The sequence below is a fragment of the Schistocerca serialis genome, chromosome 7 (assembly GCF_023864345.2).
Source record: "Schistocerca serialis cubense isolate TAMUIC-IGC-003099 chromosome 7, iqSchSeri2.2, whole genome shotgun sequence".
Lineage (NCBI taxonomy): Eukaryota > Metazoa > Arthropoda > Insecta > Orthoptera > Acrididae > Schistocerca > Schistocerca serialis.
This window is the reverse complement of record NC_064644.1, coordinates 598,533,015-598,559,477: the sequence shown is the minus strand read 5'-3', so window position 1 is coordinate 598,559,477 and position 26,463 is coordinate 598,533,015. Positions and strand designations below refer to the sequence as shown.

The 26,463-nt window shown below is 42.8% G+C and overlaps 1 protein-coding gene across 1 annotated transcript in view; it reads left to right on the top strand.

The window, feature by feature from the left end:
• Positions 1 to 311: 311 nt before the first annotated feature.
• The window catches only part of LOC126413280 (myrosinase 1-like), a 69,491-nt gene continuing 43,339 nt past the window's right edge, over positions 312 to 26,463 (top strand). The window contains exons 1-3 of the mRNA XM_050083181.1: positions 312 to 450; positions 619 to 749; positions 9,046 to 9,180. Of these exons, the coding sequence (XP_049939138.1) occupies positions 312 to 450; positions 619 to 749; positions 9,046 to 9,180 (405 nt within the window). The remainder of the gene's footprint in view (positions 451 to 618; positions 750 to 9,045; positions 9,181 to 26,463) is intronic.

The window sequence follows — 26,463 nt, the reverse complement described above, 5'->3', positions numbered from 1 at the left end:
ATTATTTGTGGGCTTATCCAAATGACTTTGAGAAAGTAAGCAGGAAATGGCTACTACACAGGAATGGCTACTCCTCCAAATACGCATCGTCATAGCATCTATATTGATAACGTCTTCCTGTCTCTCGCAGCTGCACCAATGTCTAGGTACTTGGAAATCGTCTGATTAATCTCTCTTCTCTTTCGAATATTCCCACGACAACAGATAACAGTGGGTAGGGGGTTTTTCTGCCCAAAGTGCTTATAAGAATAAATTACGGGCAAGGAATATATACTTGTCAGCAAGTCGCATACGGTGACTAGCAAGGAGCAATGTTGGCTCTCGTGATCGCTGTGTCGGCGGTGTTGACCACCGGTTCAGCACAGAGCGCCACTAACAGATTCCCAGACGGGTTCTTATTGGGTGCAGCCTCGGCTGCCTATCAGATAGAAGGAGGCTGGGACGAAGATGGTGAGTAAGATGCGTCCTGCAGCAGTAGCAAACAACACAAGCGATCCCAGAGTTCAATTAAGAGGCCTAAGACACAATAGGGACTCCACCATATTAAGTTCATTATAAGTGATAACGACCTGGCTGCCTTCTGCAGGTTTCAGAAGTGTGCTTTGTATGTTTCTCTAGGTAAGGGTGAAAGCATCCAGGACCACTTGTTCCATTACTACCCGGAATACACACAGGGGATGACGGGGGATGTCGCCTGTGACTCGTACCACAAGTACAAGGAGGACGTGCAGATGCTCAAGGACATAAACGTGAGTATATCTCCCAAAATGAGACATGCAGTTCGTGAGTTCCGCTAACATTCGAGATCGTAAAGTGAAATGGGTCTTTAGCATACAGTTTCCATCTTTTACAAATACGTTGACATGAATTTCAGTTCGTAATTAACAAATCACTTACATAGAGAATATCGACAGTTTTGTACACAATGTAAACAGAAAATATCAAATAAGTAGACAACCATTTTTATCGAAGGGATCCAAAGATCTGACCAACCATCGTATTATGTCTGTGTTCACTTGTGCGCTTTTGGGACTGAATAGTGATTTGCGAAATATAATGTTAAAACTGGTAGATTTCGTTCACCAAGGAAGACTGAGATTTCGCGTGGACTTACGTTGGGTTTCGTACTGAGCAGTTTTTCACACCCCGGACAAATATTATGTACATCGTAGGACTCACTACGTAATGCTCGGAAATAAATGAAAATGATAGTTTCGGGCAAATGTAACGTAGTTTCTGCAACAAAAGCTTCACAGCTGTTAGACTAAACATAAAAAATACGCACACCTTCACATCAGCAGATTACGTTAGTCAAGCGCGTTGTACTTGTTAACTGAACTACTAAATTAATATCGCGTACAAACTGATAGAAAACACAGGTTAGTTCTCTAGAGGCCTTAAAGTAGTTTAATGTGCTCGTCAATTTATTACTATCCTGCCCAAATTGCTCGTTTTCACAAATATACTGTATCTGACACCAGGAAACGTATACACTCAGTTCATCGTGTTATGCTAACTGCGTTGTCGGATTTAATTCCATAGCTCAGAAGGTATCCCACGACTTTTATTATTATTATTATTATCACACAGTTTCTGTGATTCCTTAGGATCATCTTTAGCAGAAGCAACCCGCTGAACCAAGTTTCACTTTATATTACGAGCATACAACAGATTCCTTACGTCGCCTGCCTTCTTTTATTCTTTCGATTATCCGTCCATCTTTACTTTCAGCAGTACCACATTCCAATATCGAGCTTCCACACTGTTACTCTTTCACTTCTACACAGTGCTGTGTTCCGAACATATTGATAGTGAACTCGATCTGGTGTATTTGGGAACGATTTGTTCGACTATAGTCGCCCGATGCACATGTATCCCTTTATACACTCTAGGCCAAAAACAGACGCACCACTAAGGATGTATCCGAATGGGACGGAAATTGATAGAGGTGATTTACATTTAAAGAAAAACAAAGGAAGGCAGTTTGTTCAATTAGTTGCATAGACGGTACATACCTCCACGAATTTAAAGCAACTAAGGGAAAGATGGAAATAGAAAAAAATTACGAAAAACAAATTATTACAATTTCAGAAAAACCGGATGATTTATTCAACAGAAATAGCTTTACAAATTGAGCAAGTCAAAAACGCGTTGGTCCTCCTCTGACCCTTAAGCAAGCAGTTATTCGGCTTGGCATTGATTGACAGAGCTGGTGGATGTCATCCTGATGGATATCGTGCCAAATTCTGTCGAAACTGCACGTTAGATCGTCAAAATCCCAAGTTGGCTGGAAGGCACTGGCCATAATGCTCCAAATGATCTCAATTGGGAAGAGATTCGGTGATCTTGGCAAGCCCCATGGCAAGCAGTAGAGTTCTTTACAACTCTGAATCTAAAACTGGATCCCCATGTCCTCGACGTCGACACGCATTTCTTCTGCTATCAAATCATCGGGCGTCGACTCACTCCTCCGTGTTCAACAGTGGAATTCCGTTTGCACTCTTTTTGATGCATTTGCATTTACTTTTTGCGAAAGCTAGTTTGACTTTTCTAAGTGCTGAAACACTCCTTCGAGCGTTTCCTATTACATTTCTTCAAATTTATACTGCGCCCGCTTCGCTTTAAGTACCTTTCACTGCCTATTGATTTCATTACTGAGTACTTTGCAGGCCGGTGTGGCCGAGCGGTTCTAGGCGCTACAGTCTGGAACCGCGCGACCGCTACGGTCGCAGGTTCGAATCCTGCCTCGGGCATGGATGTAGCCTTGTACGGGCGTGCGATATCTTGCTGAAATTTAGGGCAGGATGCCGTCCCATGGAAGGCCACAAAATGGACCGTAGAATATCGTCGACGTACGCTGTGCTGTGAGGGTGCAGCGGATGACAATCAGAGAGATTCCGCTATGAAAAGAAATGGCACCCCACTCCAACACTCCTGGTTGTCGGGGCTCATCACTGAATGACCTCAGATGTTAAGTCCTATAATGTTCAGAGCCATTTTTGAGCGCCTCGGACAGGTCACCCGCCATACAGCCCGACAATCGGGAGCGATGTTCTCGGGTGCCATTTCTTTCCCTTTGGGTGTCATCCACGACACCCTTACAGCGCAACGATACGTTGACGATATTCTACGACCCGTTTTGTTGCCCTTCATGGCAAGCCTCCCACACATGGCGAGAGTTTCTGCTACTTGTCTTCTTGTTTGCCAAACCCTATATTGGCTAGCAAGGTTCTTATTTAATCATCCCTACTTTTCGCTGTTCCGGTAATGCATATACTGCTTTATGAGACACTATTCGTTGTACTTTTATTTCTTTGTTATCGTCTCTGTTAATCTGTTTCTTCGGAATTCCACTCAGTTTGATTTTTCAATAACTTGCACTGCAAGTTTATTCCCGCATCCAACACACTCCTAAATTTCCATTTGGCGATGGATTATTTTATTTTCTCCTAGTAGCATTCTCTTCACCTTTGTTAAAAGTGTAATTTATTCCTGTGACTTCAAAACGTTCTTTTTCACTAATTTCTCTTCAGTATTATTCATTAAAGTAGTCACAGTTCTCTGAAATTAGAAATCAGTTCATCCCATTTTAATGTGGGAATGTCTTATTTCTTTTATTGCTATCTCCTTTATGTATTTCTGTTAGCAGTTACTACAAAATCATCCACGTATATCTTCTTCTTTTTGAATCTTTTCTATACTATTAACTACAGAAAAGATTCACAAACAGTAGTCATCTACTAAGGTGCCTCAGTGGCGAAATGTCTGAATATTTAGGTATTAAAATAGGAGTGAGGGCATTCAATTTAATTCTTCAGTCACTTTCTGCAAAAGACAACTGCGATTTGGTAAAAAGAGTTCAGGGAAGCAATAAACATTTATATTATTTTACCATTACAGAAGACTGAAATCTTGATCAGCTAAATATAAGATGCGATTAACTCCCTCGGAAAGATAATTCCGGTACACATGGCGTTGTCACAAGCGGAAAGCAGACCATAAAGAAGCAAAGAGAGTACATGAGGGAACTTAACGGGGAATTCGTTATCCAAACGGAAATAAAATCTGAAACCGTGGTAGTTTGGAAAGCTATAGAAGCGGAAGAAATGGACGACATAGATACAGGAGAATACGAACTCGGCATTAGCAATGAAAGAGGAGAAAGACGATTCAAATCTACAAAGAATTTCAGTTGGTAATAGCAAATACACTATTAAACTTTCCAAAGGGTGATGGTATACTTGAGAAAGGCCAGGCGTCACGGCAAGATACCAACTAGTAAGACAGAGATTTCGAAATCAGATACTAGGCTGCAAAACGAATCCAGCCGCTGTCATAGACTCCGAGCAAATTTAGCAAGGAGAATAGTGAATTTAAGTAACTTGTCACGAAGAATCGAGGAGTAAAATAACGGAACGCTGAAGTATTGAGAAATGATGATTTACCTTCTGAAATTCTTTGACGTTATAAATAGGGCAGTAATCAGTGTTATAGCTGGTAGTTCATTGGAGGCCGAATGGGCAACTCAAAATGGGTAATCACGGAAGCTGGACATCAAATACGGCGTAAGAGGTAACTGCGAAGAAACTGTGGGTAAAAAAAGTATTTCGTCTGATAGGCGAAGAGAGGAAATATGAAATTCTTTAGGAAATGGAAGGCATACGGCAATATACTCAGTTCAATTGGCTCTGAGCACTATGGGACTTAACTTCTGAGGTCATCAGTCCCCTAGAACTTAGAACTACTTAAACCTAACGACATCACACACATCAATGCCCGAGGCAGGATTCGAACCTGCGACCGTAGCGGTCGCGCGGTTCCAGACTGTAGCGCCTAGAACCGCTCGGCCACACCGGCCTGCAAAGTACTCAGTAATGAAATCAATAGGCAGTGAAAGGTACTTAAAGCGAAGCGGGCGCAGTATAAATTTGAAGAAATGTAATAGGAAACGCTTGAAGGAGTGTTTCAGCACATAGAAAAGTCAAACTAGCTTTCGCAAAAAGTAAATGCAAATGCATCAAAAAGAGTGCAAACGGAATTCCACTGTTGAACACGGAGGAGTGAGTCGACGCCCGATGATTTGATAGCAGAAGAAATGCGTGTCGACGTCGAGGACATGGGGATCCAGTTTTAGATTCAGAGTTGTAAAGAACTTTGACTACCTGTGTCCAAACAAGGTGAAAGGGCTATATGTTTGACTTTTTCAGAGAAATAGATATACATTGTTGGGATACACGGCTCAAACACAGCATATATGGGAAAAATGAGGGAATAATAAGATTAAAGATAGCGATATGGCCTTTCTCCACTATTGTTGATGGTAAACATGAGGGAATGATAAGAATGGAAGACTAAGAGAGGACTGCTCGGATTAAAGATAACGATATGGTCTTCCTCCTCTGTTGTTCTATTGTTCAACCTTTATATCGAAGTAGCAATGAAAAACTAAAAGAAAAGTCGACAACGAGACTGAAGTATAGAAATATCTATTCTGCAGGACGTACCCGCTTTAGATATGGAATAACATTTCACGTGGGACTTCAAAATACGTACTGAGACAACCTAAAGAAAATCATATCGTGTGATACCTTCAGCAACAACTGAGGACGTACATACAGCCCTCAGAAGTTCTATTGCTTTGCAGTAAGTTTCTTTATGTTCCTCATCCAGTTTAGCTTCTGAAACGGCAGCAACTGCATTAGAATTTAGGTGTACGTTTCTTCTTGGTATACGTGAATTTATATCAACTTTCCTTTTAAGGCTTACAAGGCATTGCGAGTGCAATTCGTATAATTCACTCCATCTGTGGTCTTTTGGTACTTGTGTTTTCTGTATAAAACGACAGCCTTCATTACAACCATCACTGTGTCATTGTTGATAGTGCGTGTAAAGTTCGTTGCATTCTTGCGTCCATACAGCTTTGTACAGAAGTCGATATCCATATGGCACGAACTTTCTGGAGTTAGATTTAAAAATATCCACACATTAATTGGCAGGCATTTACGAGAGCCATTGTACGGTGTCATCAACTATCTCCTTTGATTGGTCTCAGTCTGCGCGTTGAAATTTCCATCGAAGTAGCCGGAGTGAGGTGGCAAATGGAATTTCGTATCTTACCGGATGATGACTGGTCTATGTTGTAGGCCCACAACTGGTATTGGTGAGCGAATTTTGTCTCAGATCTTCATTCCAGAATGAGATTTTCACTCTGCAGCGGAGTGTGCGCTGATATGAAACTTCCTGGCAGATTAAAACTGTGTGCCCGACCGAGACTCGAACTCGGGACCTTTGCCTTTCGCGGGCAAGTGCTCTACCATCTGAGCTACCGAAGCACGACTCACGCCCGGTACTCACAGCTTTACTTCTGCCAGTATCTCGTCTCCTACCTTCCAAACTTTACAGAAGCTCTCCTGCGAAACTTGCAGAACTAGCACTCCTGAAAGAAAGGATATTGCGGAGACATGGCTTAGCCACAGCCTGGGGGATGTTTCCAGAATGAGATTTTCACTCTGCAGCGGAGTGTGCGCTGATATGAAACTTCCTGGCAGATTAAAACTGTGTGTCCGACCGAGACTCGAACTCGGCACCTTTGCTTTTCGCGGGCAAATGCTCTACCATCTGAGATACCGAAGCATGACTCACGCCCGGTACTCACAGCTTTACTTCTGCCAGTATCTCGTCTCCTACCTTCCAAACTTTACAGAAGCTCTCCTCTCATTGTTAGACATTGGTGAGCACACTGCCATCTGACTGTGTAAATGTCAGATCTAGTCCAATTCAGTGGTTGCCTGATCTATCTAATAAAGCTCCATTTTATCTCAGTTGTTAGGAAGCAATTTCTTGGAGTCCCATAAGAACTCAGTTACAAGTAGCGCCTTCCAGAATCCACCAACTACACGCCTGAAGTCATGAAAGCCAGCTTCGTTTGATCTTTGGGTCACACAAGTTTTCGATGTCACTGAGAAGAGAACATCCAACCTGAACGCTCTCACAATTCAGAACCCAACGACGAAGGTTGTGATGTAGAGGAACAGGCTATGTAGGACATTTTGTGAAAAACTGCCTACTCCATACTACTGAAGGTGGTCTGATAGTGAGAATGAGTGCTGAGAATTAAACAATAATCTGTAAATAAGTTATGTTTCTGCCTGTGTATGCTCCGTAGTGCCATACGATAACAATAATGATTCTGAAGTCTGTATCAACTGAATTTTCCAATTTTCCTTTCAACCTGCCGATAAGTATGCTAATTAGGTTACGAGAAACAATAAAAAACCATTCAGAATGATGTGCTTGGGTAGTGTCAATTTTTCTTGGATTTATAATAATGAGTAGCAAGTTAGATCTATAACTGATTAAGTCGTAGGAACTTCAATGAAATCAACAAATGACTAGGTGGTTATAAGTAAAGTGCAGCTGTTCACAGAGGTCGATTATGGGCTGTAATTATCGTATGGCAGCGAAACTTGGTAGGCATGCTAATGCTTTAATGGAGAACCGATTTACGCGAGAAAGAGAGTAGTACCAGTTTTGGCCGCTAGGTGCAAATCTGGAGAAGTGAACTCAAAAAAGAACGTATAGAAAGTTTTCCGTATGCAATGGGTTTGGAATGCGATGTGGGCAGAAAAGATCAGACAAGTGGAAATGCATAATGTTGATTTTATTATTAACCGCCGCTTACATAATGTGTTCAGTATGAGTACGGAAGACGTCGACGAAATGTTGCATCCTTAAAACGATGTGATCAATAGTTGCTCGCAGCAGTTCCGGTGGATTCTGAGCTACGTGTTCCTGTATACTGGCTTTCAGACAAGGTAGAGACCGAATGTGTCCCTGGTAAACGTGTTCTTTTACGTATACCCAGAGCCAAGAGTGACATGAATTCAAACCAGGTGATCTTGCAGACGAGTCATCTGGAAAACCTCTCGATATAACGCGTTTGTGGAAGGTTGCATCAAGCAGATCTTTCACTGGGCGAACTACAGGAGGTGTTGCCCCATCTTGCGTGAAATCAGTGATTTCCATACGGCTGCGCTCTTCCAAAGCAGGGGTCACATGCTGTACAACGAGTTCCAGAAACGTGCAGACGTCACAATACTCCTGGCAGGCGCCCTGGGTGTATCCTCTTCGAAGAACAACGGACCCAAAATGAGGGTGCTTGTAAATCCACACCACACAGTCACATACGGTGAGTGCAATGACTCTTCATGCTTAAAACGCGGTTTGACAGAACTCGAAATTCGGCAGTTCTGTGTATTCACTATATCCTGTAGTTCAAATGTTTCTCGTCACTCTATAGAATATTACCCGGCAACATGTCATCAACTTCTATACGTGACAGAAACCGAAGAGCAAATTCAGAAGTTGCTGCAGCTCATGAGGTTTCAAGTGCTGTACCATCTGGATCTTGTACTGGCACCAGCGTTAATACAGACTGTAATACTTCCGGTACTGTTGACCATGGGATAGACAATTCTCGTGACGTTTCACGACCCCTGGCACAACTCGGGGCACGTGCTGCGTGGTCAGTTACAGCAACAGCAACCTCGTCAATAACTGCCGCCAGGATAGGACGGCTTCCTCTGCCAGGTGCCACGCCAACCTCAGCCGTGTTTTCGAATTTGAATTGTTTAATGACATTTGGGCTCCCCTCAGACCTTTCTGTCGGCAAGACTATCTCAATGCAGGACAGTAATTGCTGCCATTCACAAAAAACAGTTTCACTAACAGTGCACGGTCTCTCTTCTAGACGACATACTGTTCACTCACGTTATGGCTTCTTAAATGACAGGGTGGATGTCATACCGTCATACAAGTAGTGTACAGCGTCAGATCTGCACCTGGTTGCAAAAATTGGAACAAATTTTTTCCAGCGTAATTCAGTTCAGCATTAACGCTTTAGGAGATTTATCGAATTTCGCAGCCATACGATAATTACAGCGCACGCAGGAGCTCCGCGAGTAGCTGCATTTTAATTATAACCCACCGCAACGTTTTACGATGTTGCTCTCACTCGTTATTTACGCATTGCGATGCAACGAACAGGCGAACGTGTACCGCTTCTCGATATCCTGGTCGCGCGTCCTGCCCACTGGGGACGTGGACGTCATCAACCAGGCTGGTATCGACTACTACAACAACCTCATCAACGAGCTGCTCGCCAACGGAATCCAGCCTCTGGTAAGTTAAACAGCTATCACTTGAAACAGGATAATGTTGAAGGTAACTCGTCTGAAAATTGTGCGCTCATCTCACACCACTTCCATCTAGTTTCTTGTGCTATTTCAGCTTTAATTTTACGAGAAATTTAGCTCTCTATCTTTCATGTGCCTTTCTGTTCATCTCGGCTTAAATACTGCAGCAGACTCTCTACAACTTTGCACCAGAAAAATATATAGTTTATATTCACCTTCATTGGTTTTTATCTTCTGGCTTTGATCTCACAAAGGTAGCGTGCGCGCAGCAGTTCTCGAGAGGGCTTCACTTTGGCACGGTTACAGTACCTACTTAAATGCAATAATAATAAAAAAAAACAAGTGTTCCGTTGGAGGCCGGAAAGAAAACAGACAAAGAAAATGACGTAACCCGAATGGAGTACGGAGAGACTGGTAGTCCGTTACTCGAAAATGCTTAACAAACGCATTGTGTGTACGCTTCACTTGTCGGTGTAACTGGTGTATGTACTAATATTAACCCACATACTGTTTTGTTCAGTAGAACAGTACTATCTGGAATAGTACATGTCAGGCGTGCCAGAACGTTATATCCTGGAAAGGCTTCTAGACCTTCAGTCTGCACGAAGACCAGCTAGTATTGCTACTGTCATACATGTACTTCCTCCAAAAACAGTATCAACCAACAATGTAAAATCTAAATTAGCGCTCTGAAAGACATTTGACCTTCCCATTATGTTCTGATGGTTAGGACCGGTTACGACCTCCGACTGCTTGTGCCATTACGAAATACACTCCTGGAAATGGAAAAAAGAACACATTGACACCGGTGTGTCAGACCCACCATACTTGCTCCGGACACTGCGAGAGGGCTGTACAAGCAATGATCACACGCACGGCACAGCGGACACACCAGGAACCGCGGTGTTGGTCGTCGAATGGCGCTAGCTGCGCAGCATTTGTGCACCGCCGCCGTCAGTGTCAGCCAGTTTGCCGTGGCATACGGAGCTCCATCGCAGTCTTTAACACTGGTAGCATGCCGCGACAGCGTGGACGTGAACCGTATGTGCAGTTGACGGACTTTGAGCGAGGGCGTATAGTGGGCATGCGGGAGGCCGGGTGGACGTACCGCCGAATTGCTCAACACGTGGGGCGTGAGGTCTCCACAGTACATCGATGTTGTCGCCAGTGGTCGGCGGAAGGTGCACGTGCCCGTCGCCCTGGGACCGGACCGCAGCGACGCACGGATGCACGCCAAGACCGTAGGATCCTACGCAGTGCCGTAGGGGACCGCACCGCCACTTCCCAGCAAATTAGGGACACTGTTGCTCCTGGGGTATCGGCGAGGACCATTCGCAACCGTCTCCATGAAGCTGGGCTACGGTCCCGCACACCGTTAGGCCGTCTTCCGCTCACGCCCCAACATCGTGCAGCCCGCCTCCAGTGGTGTCGCGACAGGCGTGAATGGAGGGACGAATGGAGACGTGTCGTCTTCAGCGATGAGAGTCGCTTCTGCCTTGGTGCCAATGATGGTCGTATGCGTGTTTGGCGCCGTGCAGGTGAGCGCCACAATCAGGACTGCATACGACCGAGGCACACAGGGCCAACACCCGGCATCATGGTGTGGGGAGCGATCTCCTACACTGGCCGTACACCACTGGTGATCGTCGAGGGGACACTGAATAGTGCACGGTACATCCAAACCGTCATCGAACCCATCGTTCTACCATTCCTAGACCGGCAAGGGAACTTGCTGTTCCAACAGGACAATGCACGTCCGCATGTATCCCGTGCCACCCAACGTGCTCTAGAAGGTGTAAGTCAACTACCCTGGCCAGCAAGATCTCCGGATCTGTCCCCCATTGAGCATGTTTGGGACTGGATGAAGCGTCGTCTCACGCGGTCTGCACGTCCAGCACGAACGCTGGTCCAGCTGAGACGCCAGTTGGAAATGGCATGGCAAGCCGTTCCATAGGATTACATCCAGCATCTCTACGATTGTCTCCATGGGAGAATAGCAGCCTGCATTGCTGCGAAAGGTGGATATACACTGTACTAGTGCCGACATTGTGCATGCTCTGTTGCCTGTGTCTATGTGCCTGTGGTTCTGTCAGTGTGATCATGTGATGTATCTGACCCCAGGAATGTGTCAATAAAGTTTCCCCTTCCTGGGACAATGAATTCACGGTGTTCTTATTTCAATTTCCAGGAGTGTATTTGCATCAATCGCGCGTGCATAGCTGACAAGTTCTGTATGAAACTCTTAACGTGTAGACACACGAACAGTTGTAGTGATTTTGTTTAACAACCCGTTTAGGTCTTTCAGACCATCTTCAGGTACAGAATCATCATACAGAATCATCACCGCACGTTATGAGTTTCTGTAGAGGAGTTGAACTGTGACTGCGCTTAAACTCCTGTACACCGAGAATGAGTGACGATGAGCATGTTGTCAGTGCAGCATGTCTCTGACAGCTTCTGCCCCAATTACCCAAAAACTCTCTGAAATACCATAAGTCTTCTATGGTAAAATGTTCTGATCTGGAATGGCTCCTAGTCCACCACAATTTGTCTGCAGCAGTGGCTGGTCAACATCCAACCACTCACCCTGAGCACAAGAAAGAAGAGGAAAGTCTATGAATACGAGTACACAGTGCGTGAGAGAAGTTCCAGCACCACTAGGTCAAAATAGTATACTGCACAGCGTGAAATGTGTCCCGTGTTTGGTTACAGATCTGAGTGCATATAGAGTAACTACAGAAAATTGCCCTTTTTATCTGTGACTATTGGCCCATGAAAGTACTATTGTACGTGATTTGACTACACTTCAAGAATAAATTAGCACAGCTACCACTTACTTCGCGCAACTGTTAATTTGAGCTTAAAGACTGTTAAATTTAACTGTAATGATGGAGTTTCCGACAATCAACTTCTTACTTAACTTACGAAATGTTTCATGTGCTCCAATTTACAGGCAAAACATCTACAGTGAACATCCTTGGCCTGTAATTATAAATTAAACGCTTTTCTGCAAAGGAAATGAAAATATTGAATAATTTAAAAATGCTATAATCAAATTTATCCGTCATTTGGTCGAAGATCTCGACTTAAGCTCACCTTCTGGAACCTGCACGAATCGTACAAAAAATATTGCTAGCAATCTTATGCTGATTAACTGCGTGAAAAACACGGAAATCATTTCTCACGGAATAAACACTCTTGATGAATGCAAATGAACGCAATATGATCCCCATTACAGAATAATTTTGAAGTCCATGACCACATGGGTTTTTGAAAAGGAACATTATGCTAATGCTCTCGATTATGTGACAGGAAGGTGCATGAATAAAATTCGAAAGATCATATATCGATATTTGATTAGTACAACTCAACGCATAGTCATTTTACATGAAGCGTGTAGGGGTGGAATGTTTGTCTTGCTGTGGTACAGATGTCATGTGGTCGATGTAACCGACAAAAATAGTACAAATCGTATGACTGAAGAACAGATCTACAGGATACACTAAAATTCCCATTACAGACTTACAGGACTTGTAGAGGAAATTGAGCAGATAATATTTTGAATTGGAACTAATTTCCACAAACGTACAGTCATTTGAAAACATGTTGGTAACACAACCACTTTTACAAGTAACTTTTTAGGCGTGACCCAGTATATCATTTGTTTTATAATTCAAGCCATTAATAACCAAAGAAAAAAAAATGAAACTTAACCAGTTTTCGCAAACACTGTTGTTTACAGTTAATTGTTTTTGTCCCTTTCGAAGGAGGGTTAGTATTCGTATCCACTACAAGGAATCTTCGATGTGGCATCCACTGCACGCACAATTGCTCGTGTGCTCTTTATCGGTTCTCTTCAGTGTGATGCAGTAGGGCCAATTCGGGTGTGCGCCTCCTTGGAGAATCACAGTCACATCTACTGACTGTCAGGCTACCCTTTCTCGAAGCCGTTGCGTAACTGTGTCGAAAAGGATATGCGACGGAGTCGGACCTTGGGGAGAATGGTCTTGATAAAGACGACGAGCAGCTCTTCGATTTGCGTGCACTTCGCAAACGTGTACTCAACTATGTTGCTCTGACACTCACAGACACGTGAATGAGGCTCGAACCAGCTATAGAGAGGTAGGACAGACGTCAAGTGACATTCGCCGATCCGACGTAAGCGCCCTCACCGTGACTAACTTGTTGCATACCTACCTAGCAAACACGTTTTGTAACGGCTGTAGCGCGTTTCCGGACATGGGTTCCAGTTCAAAATATTGTCTACTCGGTCCCCTTTGCAAGTCTTAGAAGTTTGTGAGGGAATTTACAGCACCCTTCATATGGCTCACCTACGAATCAAATACTTAGCATGGGGAATTCGAATTATGGGTCACATTAATCGAAATATCACTCATATTGACTCACAATCAATCCAGACGTGAATACCTTGCATGAGTACGGCACGCCAAGCAGCGCATTGCAGCAGCTGTTGCCTTATTACTCGTCGCTTGTAGCAACAAAATACAGATCCCAATTCTCACTATAAAATTTTATACAGGGTGGTCCGTTGATAGTGACCGGGCCAAATATCTCACGAAATAAGCATCAAACGAAAAAACTACAAAGAATGAAACTCGTCTAGCTAGAAGGGGGAAACTAGATGGCGCTATGGCTGACCCGCTAGATGGCGCTGCCATTGGTCAAACGGATATCAATCAACTGCGTTTTTAAAAATAGGAACACCATTTTTATTACATATTAGTGTAGTACGAAAATAAATATGAATGTTTTAGTTGGACCACTTTTTTCGCTTTGTGATAGATGGCACTGTAATAGTCACAAACATATGGCTCACAATTTTAGGCGAACAGTTGGTAACAGGTAGGTTTTTGAAATTAAAATACAGAACGTAGGTACGTTCGAACATTTTATTTCGGTTGTTCGAATGTGATACATGTACCTTTGTGAACTTATCATTTCTGAGAACGCATGCTGTTACAGCGTGAATACCTGTAAATACCACATTAATGCAATAAACTCTCAAAATGATGTCCGTCAACCTCAATGCATTTGACAATACGTGTAACGACATTCCTCTCAACAGCGAGTAGTTCGCCTTCCGTAATGTTCACACATGCATTGACAATGAGCTGACGCTTGTTGGCAGGCGTTGTCGGATCGCGATAGCAAATATCCTTCAACTTTCCCCACAGAAAGAAATCCGGGGACGTCGGATCCGGTGAACGTGCGGTCCATGGTATCGTGCTTAGACGACCAATCTACCTGTCATGAAATATGCTATTCAATACCGCTTCAACCGCACGCGAGCTATGTGCCGGACATCCATCATGTTAGAAGTACATCGCCATTCTGTCATGCAGTGAAACATCTTTCAGTAACATCGGTAGAACATTAAGTAGGAAATCAGCATACATTAACCATTTAGATAGCCATCGATAAAATGGGGGCCAATTATCCTTCCTGCCATAATGCTGCCCCATACATTAACCCGCCAAGGTCGCCGATGTTCCACCTGTCGCAGCAATCGTGGATTTTCCGTTGCCCAATAGTGCATATTATGCCGCTTTACGTTACCGCTGTTGGTGAATGACGCTTCGTCGCTAAATAGAACGCGTGCAAAAAATCTGTCATCGTCCAGTAATTTCTCTTGTGCCCAGTGGCAGAACTGTACACGACGTTCAAAGTCGCCGCCATGCAATTCCTGGTGCATAGAAATCTGATACGGGTGCAATCGATGTTGATGTAGCATTCTCAACACCGACGTTTCTGAGATTCCCGAATCTCGCGCAATTTGTCTGCTACTGATGTGCGGAATAGCTGCGACAGCAGCTAAAACACCTACTTGAGCATCATCATTTGTTGCAGGTTGTGGTTGACGTTTCACATGTGGCTGAACGCTTCCCGTTTCCTTAAATAACGTAATTATCCGGCGAACGGTCCGGACACTTGGATGATGTCGTCCAGGGTACCGAACAGCGTGCATAGCACACGCCCGTTGGGCATTTTGATCACAATAGCCATACATCAACACGATATCGACCTTTTCCGCAATTGGTAAACGGTCCATTTGAACACGGGTACTGTATCACGAAGCAAATACCGTCCGCACTGGCGGAATGTTACGTGATAGCACGTACTTGTATGTTTGTGACTATTACAGCGCGATCTATCACAAAGCGAAAAAAGTGGTCCAACTAAAACATTCATATTTCTCTACGTAGTACACGAATGTGTAATAAAAATTTGGGCTCCTATTTTAAAAAACGGAGTTGATATCCGTTTGACCTATGGCAGCGCCATCTAGCGGGCCAACCATAGCGCCATCTGGTTTCCCCCTTCAAGCTAGGCAAGTTTTGTTGTTTGTAGTTCTTTCGTTTGACGCTTATCTCGTGAGATATTTGTCCCTGTCACGATCAATGGACCACCCTGTATACAGACTCATGTTGTAACCACAAACCAATTTCTCTCTCTCTCTACGATGTGTCTCAGAGCACCCACACACACCACAGAACACAGTAGAACGCAGCCTTTTGTTCCCGATTCAAATACAAACCATGTCTGCATTTCTATCGTACTGGTCGAACATTACTGCTCACCAAAGAGCGTCGTTAAGACAGATTGACTGCATCGCTAGTGGGCATGGGTTATCGTAGCAAAACTGCTTACAAGTTAGCAGAGGCATAAAACATAAAAAATTGGTAGTTGACAATTATAAAAGGAACTTTCAAGTGAAGTAATTACACATAAAAACTGTGTGTGTGCACCATCATGCCTCTGACAGGGACCTAAGCGTGTCTGTGTTCTCGTTGACGTACAAGGAGCTATGTTTCGGAAGGCTTCCTCAACACTTTTGAGATATTAATCATTAGTCTCATACATGTTGAGCCACATGGAATTTGATTATGGACGATACCGGCTTGTCAGACATGGTAAGATCTGGAATGCGTGGTGGCCGTTTCAATGGGGCTGGAGACGTTGCTGAAACACTCGCAGTCGATAGCCTTCGAAAATGATCATCAAGGAACGCACGCAACTGAATAGCAAAATATGTTGGAGCTCCGTCCTGCTGCAACCATACATGATCCACGATTCTATGTCTTCGAGCTCAGGTATTCATCACTTTTGCAACGTGTACAAATAAGAATTTCCATTCACGTATGCTTAAAAAAAAAAAAAAAAAAACTCCATATAATGGTATCGTGACGACATCCCGACGCACATTGTTAACATCAGCTCTTACATCTAATGAGGAATTTTCCTTCACTAGACAACCACGTTCCTCCATGTGAACTGCGATGTACTGGACATTCACCAGAAAATAACACTCTTCAGCCAGAAGCTGAATTTAGAAAGAGTGCCAACAAGGCACAGCAGAATACAGCTCACCACTCCATGTACTTGTCAGCTAATTCATTCACAAATAACAATCTAAATCCATACGTTTTCAAATCTTTTTTAGCGTCGTCACGCCTCTTTGACTGAGCTACTTGGTCCAGATGCTCTTTTGCGTTTTCTTACGTCCACTACGCAGCCAGTCCTTGAGACTGCCTAACGGAAAACAATGTTGCTCCTAATCATTCAGGGCTGCTGCACGAGGTGGGCCCTTGTAAAATGCAATCTGTAAACGCACTCACTACCTCTGTCATTTTTTGCCCCGTCTGTGGACGTTCGAGCACCCACACGCACGCCACAGATCGCTCCTCAAGACTGCGACTGTGTCCGCTCGCGTCAGCAATGACATCGCAAATGAAACAACGTAGTGCTGGAAAAAATGCTGACAACAATGCCTTTCGTCAGATTCAAAACCGGTACATCAATAAAAGAACTAGTTACTTTACCAGTTGCACGAAGTCAAGAACCGTAACTGAACTTACCGAACACTTCGTTTATTTGTGTGGTGTAAAGTCTTAGAGAATATCTAGTAGACAGTTAACTCTGCAACTCACTTGGTGTTGGCTTGCATCGTGGGAGGAGCCACTAAAAGGAAGGCCTCAGATACGGCCAACCGATTCGTCTCATATTGGCAGGTCGCTTGTGCACAACCTAAAATTAAAGACTCTAGGATATTTAGTTCAACACCTCCCCACTCCCTGCCCCACCCTTAAAGTTCATGAAGCACAATCCATTCAAAATTGTCGAGATCGGTGGATAACTTAAAATTGAACATCTTTCATCATTATGTGTGTGGTCCGCAAATGTATATTTTCCTAGAAATTAAGGAAGGAAACTTTTTTAACTGTTACTCATGTAGTCATAAGGTACACGCTGTGCAGCGAAGGCGCCGTTGACATAGTGACCAAAGTATTTGGCTGGGGAGCAGAGAACCTCTGTTCGATTCCCTAGTGTGTTCATTTTCTTTCTATATTTTTTTCATTTCGAAATTGGTAGGGATAGGAGTGTTAAATAGGTAAGTAAATCAATAAGCAATAATGACAAAGTAGGCAAATAAATTTCCTAAACCATTTGGATTAGAAAAGAACTAAAAATCTAATCCTGGTAGCTTTGCAGTTATTCTTTCACTCACTTTGTTAAATATCCTTCATTTCTTTCGAGCTATTAGATTGCCGTTAAAACATTCGAAACAAATACACTCGCAGCATCAAGGACATGTAATAAATGCAATATTCGCGCAATTACATTGTTCCTTTCGATGAATCGGCAGGAAATAGACTTGATTTATATTTAAAAATCTTTCTTTTTTGGGAATTAATTTTTGACTCTTGCAGTGGACACGGTACCAGTGCCTGAAAAATAGATGCTGAAAGTTGAATCTGAATTATGCTGCGAATTGTTATTGTATCTGCACGGTTCACATCTACATCTACATAGAAACTCTGCAAATCACACTTAAGAACCTGGCAGAGGTTTCATCGAACCAGCTTTGCATTAATTATCTGTTATTCCACTCTGGAACAGCACGGGCAAAAAAGGCAAACACTTACGTCTTTCCGTGCGAGCTCTGACTTCCTTTATTTTTTTATGACGATCGTTTCACCTTCGTAGGTCAATATTTTTGCATTCGGACGAGAAAGTAGGTGATTGAAATTTGGTGAGAAGATCCCGCAGCAACGAGAAACGCCTTCGTTTCAGTGATGTCCACCCCAAATTCCGTATCATGTTGTGCAAATCCCGCAAGATTTCACAAAAGCAGATTGCAGTTTTGAAAACTGGTAATGAAACTTTTAACTTGGCGATAAAAATAAACGTAATATGGTTAGCCCACAGCTGTGCAGTTCGGCGGTATTACCTGTGCCGTACAAGTCGGTTGATTGTCCTCATTTATAAGCATGCTATCATACATAACACTCTTAGTTTGTCCACCTCAGTAAGCCAGTGTCAGACAAAACTTGTTGTCTCAGAAAAAAACTTTTTATGGTTTTAAAATGTTATCAAGATATGTTTTGTAAATTTAATTTGTCAATTTATGGGAACTAGAGCCATTGACGTAAGCATTTCTTACTGAGTTAATTAAACGATTGACTTCTTGTATACCCTGAGGAACAAATTAACCATTAGTTGCTTTTAATCACAGGGAAACCTTAGGTAACAATATTCCACACGTTTCATGTGCGAATGTGTTACAATGTGTAAAGCATCAACAGCGGCAAGTGTTCGTTTTTCTACGTCATGCGACACCGTGAGATTAATGCGCGTACTCGCAGCACTATTACTCAGCGTTGTTTTCGTACAAAGAGGCAGTCAACGAAGTTTCTTTCCTCGATTTATAAGAAAATATTCGTTTGCGGACGTCATATACGCTGATGAAATATGCTCAATTTTCAGTTATATATCGATGGCGCGTCATGAACTTTAGACCAGTTTTTCTCAAAAACGGTTGGGTGTTGAACCAAAATATCACAGAGTCCTAGATTTTAGGTTTTACACAAGCGACCTGCCAAGGCCTAACCCTTGTGAGTATGTCGCGCCGGAGATATTCCCCTAGTCACCACGCCCCATGGTACTGGAGTTTAAAGACAACCTATCTGTAATTTACGGGAACTATGTGATCTGTGGGTCGACATGTTGTGCTACATACCACCGGAAACATACCACGGACTTGCTCAATCGAAGCCACGCAGAGGCGCTGCTTCACTGCCTTCCAAATACACTAGTAACAGGTGGACATTTCGGAGCCCCTGGTGCCACGAATGGGGCCCATCTCCTGTTCAGTTGGCCGTGTATTTTCTTGACCACTGTGTCAGGTACAAAATGAAATCCTAAATTTCTGCCGAGGCTAAGTTGGGACGTGAAAAGAGAGTCCATGGCAAGGCAGAAACTTAAAACGGATCACATTTTCGGCAGGAGTTTGTAACAGTACATAATCTGTCTTTTCGCTTATGTAGAGCACCAGAAGCGACTTAAACACGATCCGACAGTGCATTACTTTGAACTGTTGTAACTGCGACACGCTCAGCACTTAGAAAAAGTATCAAGCCAGTGTTAGTGCTACAATTTTTGTTCAAATGATTGAGTTGAGTGAAAACAAAGATTCCCTGTACATTACAGAAATCATTTTTGTATGAAATTTCATAGCCAAATGATGAGTGGGCAATGGACAAATGCGGTACCAAACTGCCCAGCGTGAGGCATCGTTTTGCTAAAAAAGAACAATTTATTGAAGCTTCCTGACAGACTAATACTATGGGCCAGGCCGGGATTCGACCATGCGACCTCTGCCTTCTGCGGGCAAGCGCTCTATCGACTGAGCAGTCCAAGCGCGATTGCCGAGCCGCCGTCATAGCTTTACTTCCGGCAGTGCCTCATCTCCCATCTTCCAAGCTTCACAGCGGTTCTGCTGCATTCCTTGCGGGGATGGGGATAGTACTCGTGGAAGAAAGGATATGAGTTTCCAAGGCAGGAGTTTAGGTACTTCCGTAAGTGCTGCTATGAGAACGGGCAGTGAGTCGTGCTTGGCAAGCGTCGGCACGATATGTCGCCGTGTTTGGTCGGGGACCCGCCACCCTCTGTTATACAAAACTGAGTAGAGTTCTCATCGAGAGAATTGGAAAGTTGTCATGCTACATCAGCAAAGAACGATTGACGACATAACTACGAAGAAACAGATCGAGAGAAAGTAGTGGGGAGGGAAAGATATCTCTGTTGGCGGACCACTTACCCGAAAAAGGCGAAGGTTCCAGGTTCCAGTACCAATGGAGTGCACCACACAAATATCCTCTAATACTCTTTGAATTTGTAAGAAATTCAAACATTGAACTTTAAATTCTCAATTGGCACGTCTTTTCTTGATGTATAAGACTCTTAATAATAACAGAATACCGATCGATATTTAAATATATTTAATTCCTTCTGAACAAAATATGAAAATAAAAAGAAAGCTAAGTGCGACCAGGCCTCAGGCACTGACGCTTACATAAATATATTATATAAATATATAATTAAGTAAGTAAGTTTGTACAGAAGCATCAGCGCATATATATATTATATATCACCCCGGTTCCCAGAACTCCTGAAGATAGACGTTGACTGTCGATATTGTATCACAGACATAGTCCCTTTGACTGTTCAGAGATGTCACTAAACCCTCACGTAAACAACCATGCATGAGCAGCGCCTGTTAGACGGGGGTGTCAGACAGCTGATCAGTTCCAGTCATTCCACCAGGAAGGAGGTACACGGCTCGCGTTGTCTGTAGTTCAACCATGCCTAGACGGTCAACACCGCGGTTCGATCGCGTCCGCATTGTGACTTTGTGCCAGGAAAGGCTTTCAACAAGGGAAGTGTCCAGGAGTGAACCAAAGCGATTTTGTTCGGACATGGAGGAGATACAGAAAGACAGGAACTGTCAATGACGTGCCTCGCTCAGGCCGCCCAAGGGCTACTACTGCAGTGGATGACCGCTACCTACAGATTATGGCTCGGAGGGACCCTGACAGCAACGCCACCATGTTGAATAATACTTTTCGCGCAGCCACAGGACGTCGTTTTACAACTCAAACTGTGCGCAATAGGCTGCATGATTCGCAAATTCACTCCCGACGTCTATGGCGAGGTCCATCTTTGCAACCACGACACCATGTAGCGCGGTACAGATGGGCCCAACAACATGCCGAATGGACCGCTCAGGATTGTCATCACGTTCTCTTCACCGATGAGTGTCGCATATGACTTCAAACAGACAATCGTCGGAGACATGTTTGGAGGCAACCCGTCCAGCGAGTGCAGCAAGGTGGAGGTTCCCTGCTGTTTTGGGGTGGCATTATGTGGGACCGACGTACGCCGCTGGTGGTCATGGGAGGCACCGTGATGGCTGTAAGATACGTGAATACCATCCTCCGTCCTATAGTGCAACCATAAATCGGCAGCATATTAGAGAGGCATTCGTCTTCATGGACGATGATTCGCGTCCCCATCGTGCACATCTTGTGAATTGATTCCTTCAGGGTAACGACATCGCTCGACTAGAGTGGCCAGCATGTTCTCCAGACATGAACCCTATGGAACATGCCTGGGATAGAGTGAAAGGGACTGTTTGTGGACGACGTGACCGACCAACCACTCTGACAGATCTACATAAATCTTCGTTGAGGAGCGCCTTGATGAAGTTGTGGATAGTATGCCACGACGAATACAGGCATGCATCAATGCAAAAGGACGTGCTACTGGGTATTAGAGGTACTGGTGTGTACAGCAATCTGGACCACCATCTCTGAAGGTCTTGTTGTATGGTTATACAACATGCGATATGTGATTTTCATGAGCAATAAAAAGGGCGGAAAGGATGTTTATGTTGATTTCTATTCCAATTTTCAGTACAGGTTCCTGAACTATCGAAACCGTGGTGATGAAAAACTTTTTTTAGTATATCTTTGAACATAGCTGCTAAGGTTCAGTGACAGTGTCAGAATTATATTATAAAAAATAAGCCCTCGGTCACAAATATTAAGTCAAAATTGACCTGGTTTCGACGCTCCTATGAGCGTCGTCTTCAGAATTAGACTAACTGTACTAAAACATTAGGTACATAGCACATTAATAAAATTAAAGTTTGTACTGACTCGAAAAGATGCAGTACTTACAAGTCACATATTAAAAAAGATCTCAGCCGGAAAGGCGACGTCATGAACACTTGTCAGATGGCGAGCCGCTAAGGGCTGCTCGTACTGTGGACAAGGGTTGCAACAAGACTGAGGTGCCCACTTTAGAAAGTGTGGGCAAGTAAACATGGTGTTGCTACGAGCGCCATCTAGTAGCCGCAGAAACAACTAGGCTACTGTACATTCAAAATTAGACACATGAAATTGTGATGCAGCTGATTCAGGCATAACGTAAGCATTAATAATAACAGGATGAAGTTACATATTTATCTGCTTTAAATAGAGATACATTTTGTAACGTAAAAACATTAGTTATGACATACAATAAAACAGCAAACATGTGACAGGAAAACAACATTTCGGTAAACTGCATGAGGAAATCTGAATCAAAGATCAAGCAATGGCTTTATACAGCCAAAAAAGTTTTTATTTCGCAGCTGCAGCTGTTCGTTGAGAATGAGGCCATCATGACGAGTGAGATGTTTGAAAATCTCCAATTCCTCTAAGACATCTAACCTACGCCCCTTCGTTTCGGTATGCAGAATGTTGTTATCACCTATGGCTTTAGGCACGTGTCCAGTAATTAAGAGATGATCGGCAAAGGATGAATTTAGGGGACTGGTGCCGTTCTTTCTCAAAAGATGTTCTTTATATCTGACGGTGAAAGCACGTCCAGTTTGCCCTATATAATAGGAGGAGCAGGTATCGCAGATGATCTTATAAACGCCAGAACTTTCTGTAGGGGAGCGAATGGATTTCAAATTATGAATGAAATTTCTCTTTAGATTATTATTAGTAGAGAAGGCAACATTACAGTTGTATTTGTTGCGAAGCATGCGCTGAATCTGATAGGAAACGGGTCCTACGAAAGGACTAGAAAAACGTTTTTTTGGGGTTAATTTCAGCGCGTGAGGTGTTGAGCGTGGTAGTTCTTGCAGTTTTCTTTTTTACAATATCGTCCACTATGTTAGGCGTATATTCATTATTGACTGCTGTGGTTTTAAGTAAATTAATCTCCTCATTAAACTTTTGTGTTGAAAGTGGTATGGAGGTGGCTCGGTGGACGGCAGAGTGAAAAAAGGCCATTTTTTGAGACTGTGGATGAAAAGAGGAAGCAGGCACGATTTGGTCAGTATACGTTTCTTTTCGAAAAATATTGAAAGTGATGTTATTGTCTTCTATTGTAAGCGTCAAGTCTAAATAATTTAATTGGCGGTTATCGTTTTGAGTTCAATAGTGAAAGAAATTTTTTCATGGAGGTCGTTAAAAAGTTTAAATATGTGATCAATTCTATCGGCGGGTCCGTTATAGATGACTAGAATATCATCAACGTATCTTGTGTAAGGAAGGATACCTAGTGAAGCGGCTGAGACACGGTTAAACAGCTTTTTTTCCAAACAATTGATAAAGATGTCGGCGAGGATGCCGGCTAAAGGGTTGCCCATAGCGAGCCCATCAGACTGCTGGTACAGTTGTCCATTGAATTCAAAGTAGTTGCTGTTGTGGCGTAGCAAGACAGCCACGCCACGGAAGTAGCCGAAAGGTACGCGTTTAGTTCACGCAGGCAAGAGATAGGTCTGTAACAGGATACGTAATGAATGCTATAAAGAAAAGTACGTAGCTTCTGGAATACTTAACTTTAATCCATCCTTGGTACATCGCTATTGACGATATAAGTGAGACTCCATAGATACATGCAATGTTACTAATGGCGCCTTGCTAGGTCGTAGCCATTGACTTAGCTGAAGGCTATTCTAACTATCTGCTCTGCAAATGAGCGAGGCTTCGTCAGTGTGCATCGCTAGCTACGTCGTCCGTACAACTGGGGCGAGTGCTAGTCCGTATCTCGAGACCTGCCTTGTGGTGGCGCCCGGTCTGCGATCACACAGTGGCGACACGCGGGTCCGACATGTACTAATGGACCGCGGCCGATTTAAAACTACCACCTAGCAATTGTGGTGTCTGGCGGTTGCACTTGACAACGACATTAATGAGATTCATAAAATCAGTAATCTGTTCATCTGATAGATCTTTTTAAATTGACGTAAGCTTTCTTCCACAATGATGAGCGTCTCATGTACCGGGACATTGGTATAAAGATTTTTAATATCTAAGGAAAAAAGCTTGGTGTCTGAACTGCATGCTAAGTTTTTAATATTTTGGACCAAAACGTGGCTGTTAGGAACAGAATAATTATTTTCGAAAACGAAGGATTTTTTCAACGTTTCGTGTAGAAATCGGCCCAAATCGTGATATGCGCTATTCATGCTATTGGAGATTGGACGTATTGGATGATTAGGTTAATGAATTTTGAACTGGGACCGAAGTTTAGGGGGCTGAGGGTTCATATTGATGAGTAGTTTCTTTTGGAAAGGTTTTCTAAGCAATTTTGCATTGTTAATGGCTGACTTTACTTCTTTCTGTAATTTAGGAGTCGGATCATCATGCAGCTCCGATATGTTGTTTTCACTGAAGAATTTTTCAGTTTTAGAAATATACTCAGAAATATAAGCAATGACTAGACAAACAACTTTTATCGGATTTAGTTATTAAAGCATTTGCTGTTTTAAGTTTATTATTAATGGAAGTTACTAAATTCTGTCGTTATGCGTAGCAGTAGACAAAGTAGCTGCATTTTTTTCTGGCATGCGGGTTCCATCATACGCAATTCTGGCTTGAGAAGCATTATCTATCTTATTATAATCGAGACCGATTTTTAAATCAGCAAGCATATTTTCTCTCACATTTGTGTCTGACAGGTTAGGCCTGACATTGTATTTTAGTCCTTTTCCTAACAGGACTTTTTCATTCTCAGTAAAGACGATGTTGGTTTTATTTAAAATTCTTTCATGAAAGACGTGACTGCTTTTTTGAAATGTATTCTGAGGGCATTTTTCCATTAGAAAGCAGACAAAAAAGATTACTGAGCTTCTTCTCGTGTTTCTGCATTATACCAATTTTACAAATCTCTAGATGTTCGTTAATTTGCGTTCACATGTCGTCAATATTGAAATTATAGTTAACACGATAAGTGTTTGTGATATTTAAGTACAAATGGTATGCTTCTTCGTTAAGACGGTCTTTTTTAGCGTACAGCTCGTTTATCCTATTACAAATAATATTCTTAATGATAGGTCTAAAGGACTTTGGATTTTTCTTACATACAGAAAAATTGATGTAGGCTTTTGTATAAGTCGGGACAAGTCCCCTTTTTTCACACTGCTTGTTAAAATAGATAGCCGTACTTGTATTTAGAATTTTCTTTTTTAATTCTTTATATTTAGAAGAAGCCTTAGATACCTGGGCAAGTAAGAAACGTAAATCTTTGAACATAGCTGCTAAGGTTCAGTGACCGTGTCAGAATTATATTGTAACAAATAAGCCCTCGGTCACAAATATTAAGTCAAAATTGACTCCTATCAGATTCAGCGCATGCTTCGCAACAAATACAACTGTAATGTTGCCTTCTCTACTAATAATAATCTAAAGAGAAATTTCATTCATAATTTGAAATCCATTCGCTCCCCTACAGAAAGTTCTGGCGTTTATAAGATCATCTGCGATACCTGCTCCTCCTATTATATAGGGCAAACTGGACGTGCTTTCACCGTCAGATATAAAGAACATCTTTTGAGAAAGAACGGCACCAGTCCCCTAAATTCATCCTTTGCCGATCATCTCTTAATTACTGGACACGTGCCTAAAGCCATAGGCGATAACAACATTCTGCATACCGAAACGAAGGGGCGTAGGTTAGATGTCTTAGAGGAATTGGAGATTTTCAAACATCTCACTCGTCATGATGGCCTCATTCTCAACGAACAGCTGCAGCTGCGAAATAAAAACTTTTTTGGCTGTATAAAGCCATTGCTTGATCTTTGATTCAGATTTCCTCATGCAGTTTACCGAAATGTTGTTTTCCTGTCACATGTTTGCTGTTTTATTGTATGTCATAACTAATGTTTTTACGTTACAAAATGTATCTCTATTTAAAGCAGATAAATATGTAACTTCATCCTGTTATTATTAATGCTTACGTTATGCCTGAATCAGCTGCATCACAATTTCATGTGTCTAATTTTGAATGTACAGTAGCCTAGTTGTTTCTGCGGCTACTAGATGGCGCTCGTAGCAACACCATGTTTACTTGCCCACACTTTCTAAAGTGGGCACCTCAGTCTTGTTGCAACCCTTGTCCACAGTACGAGCAG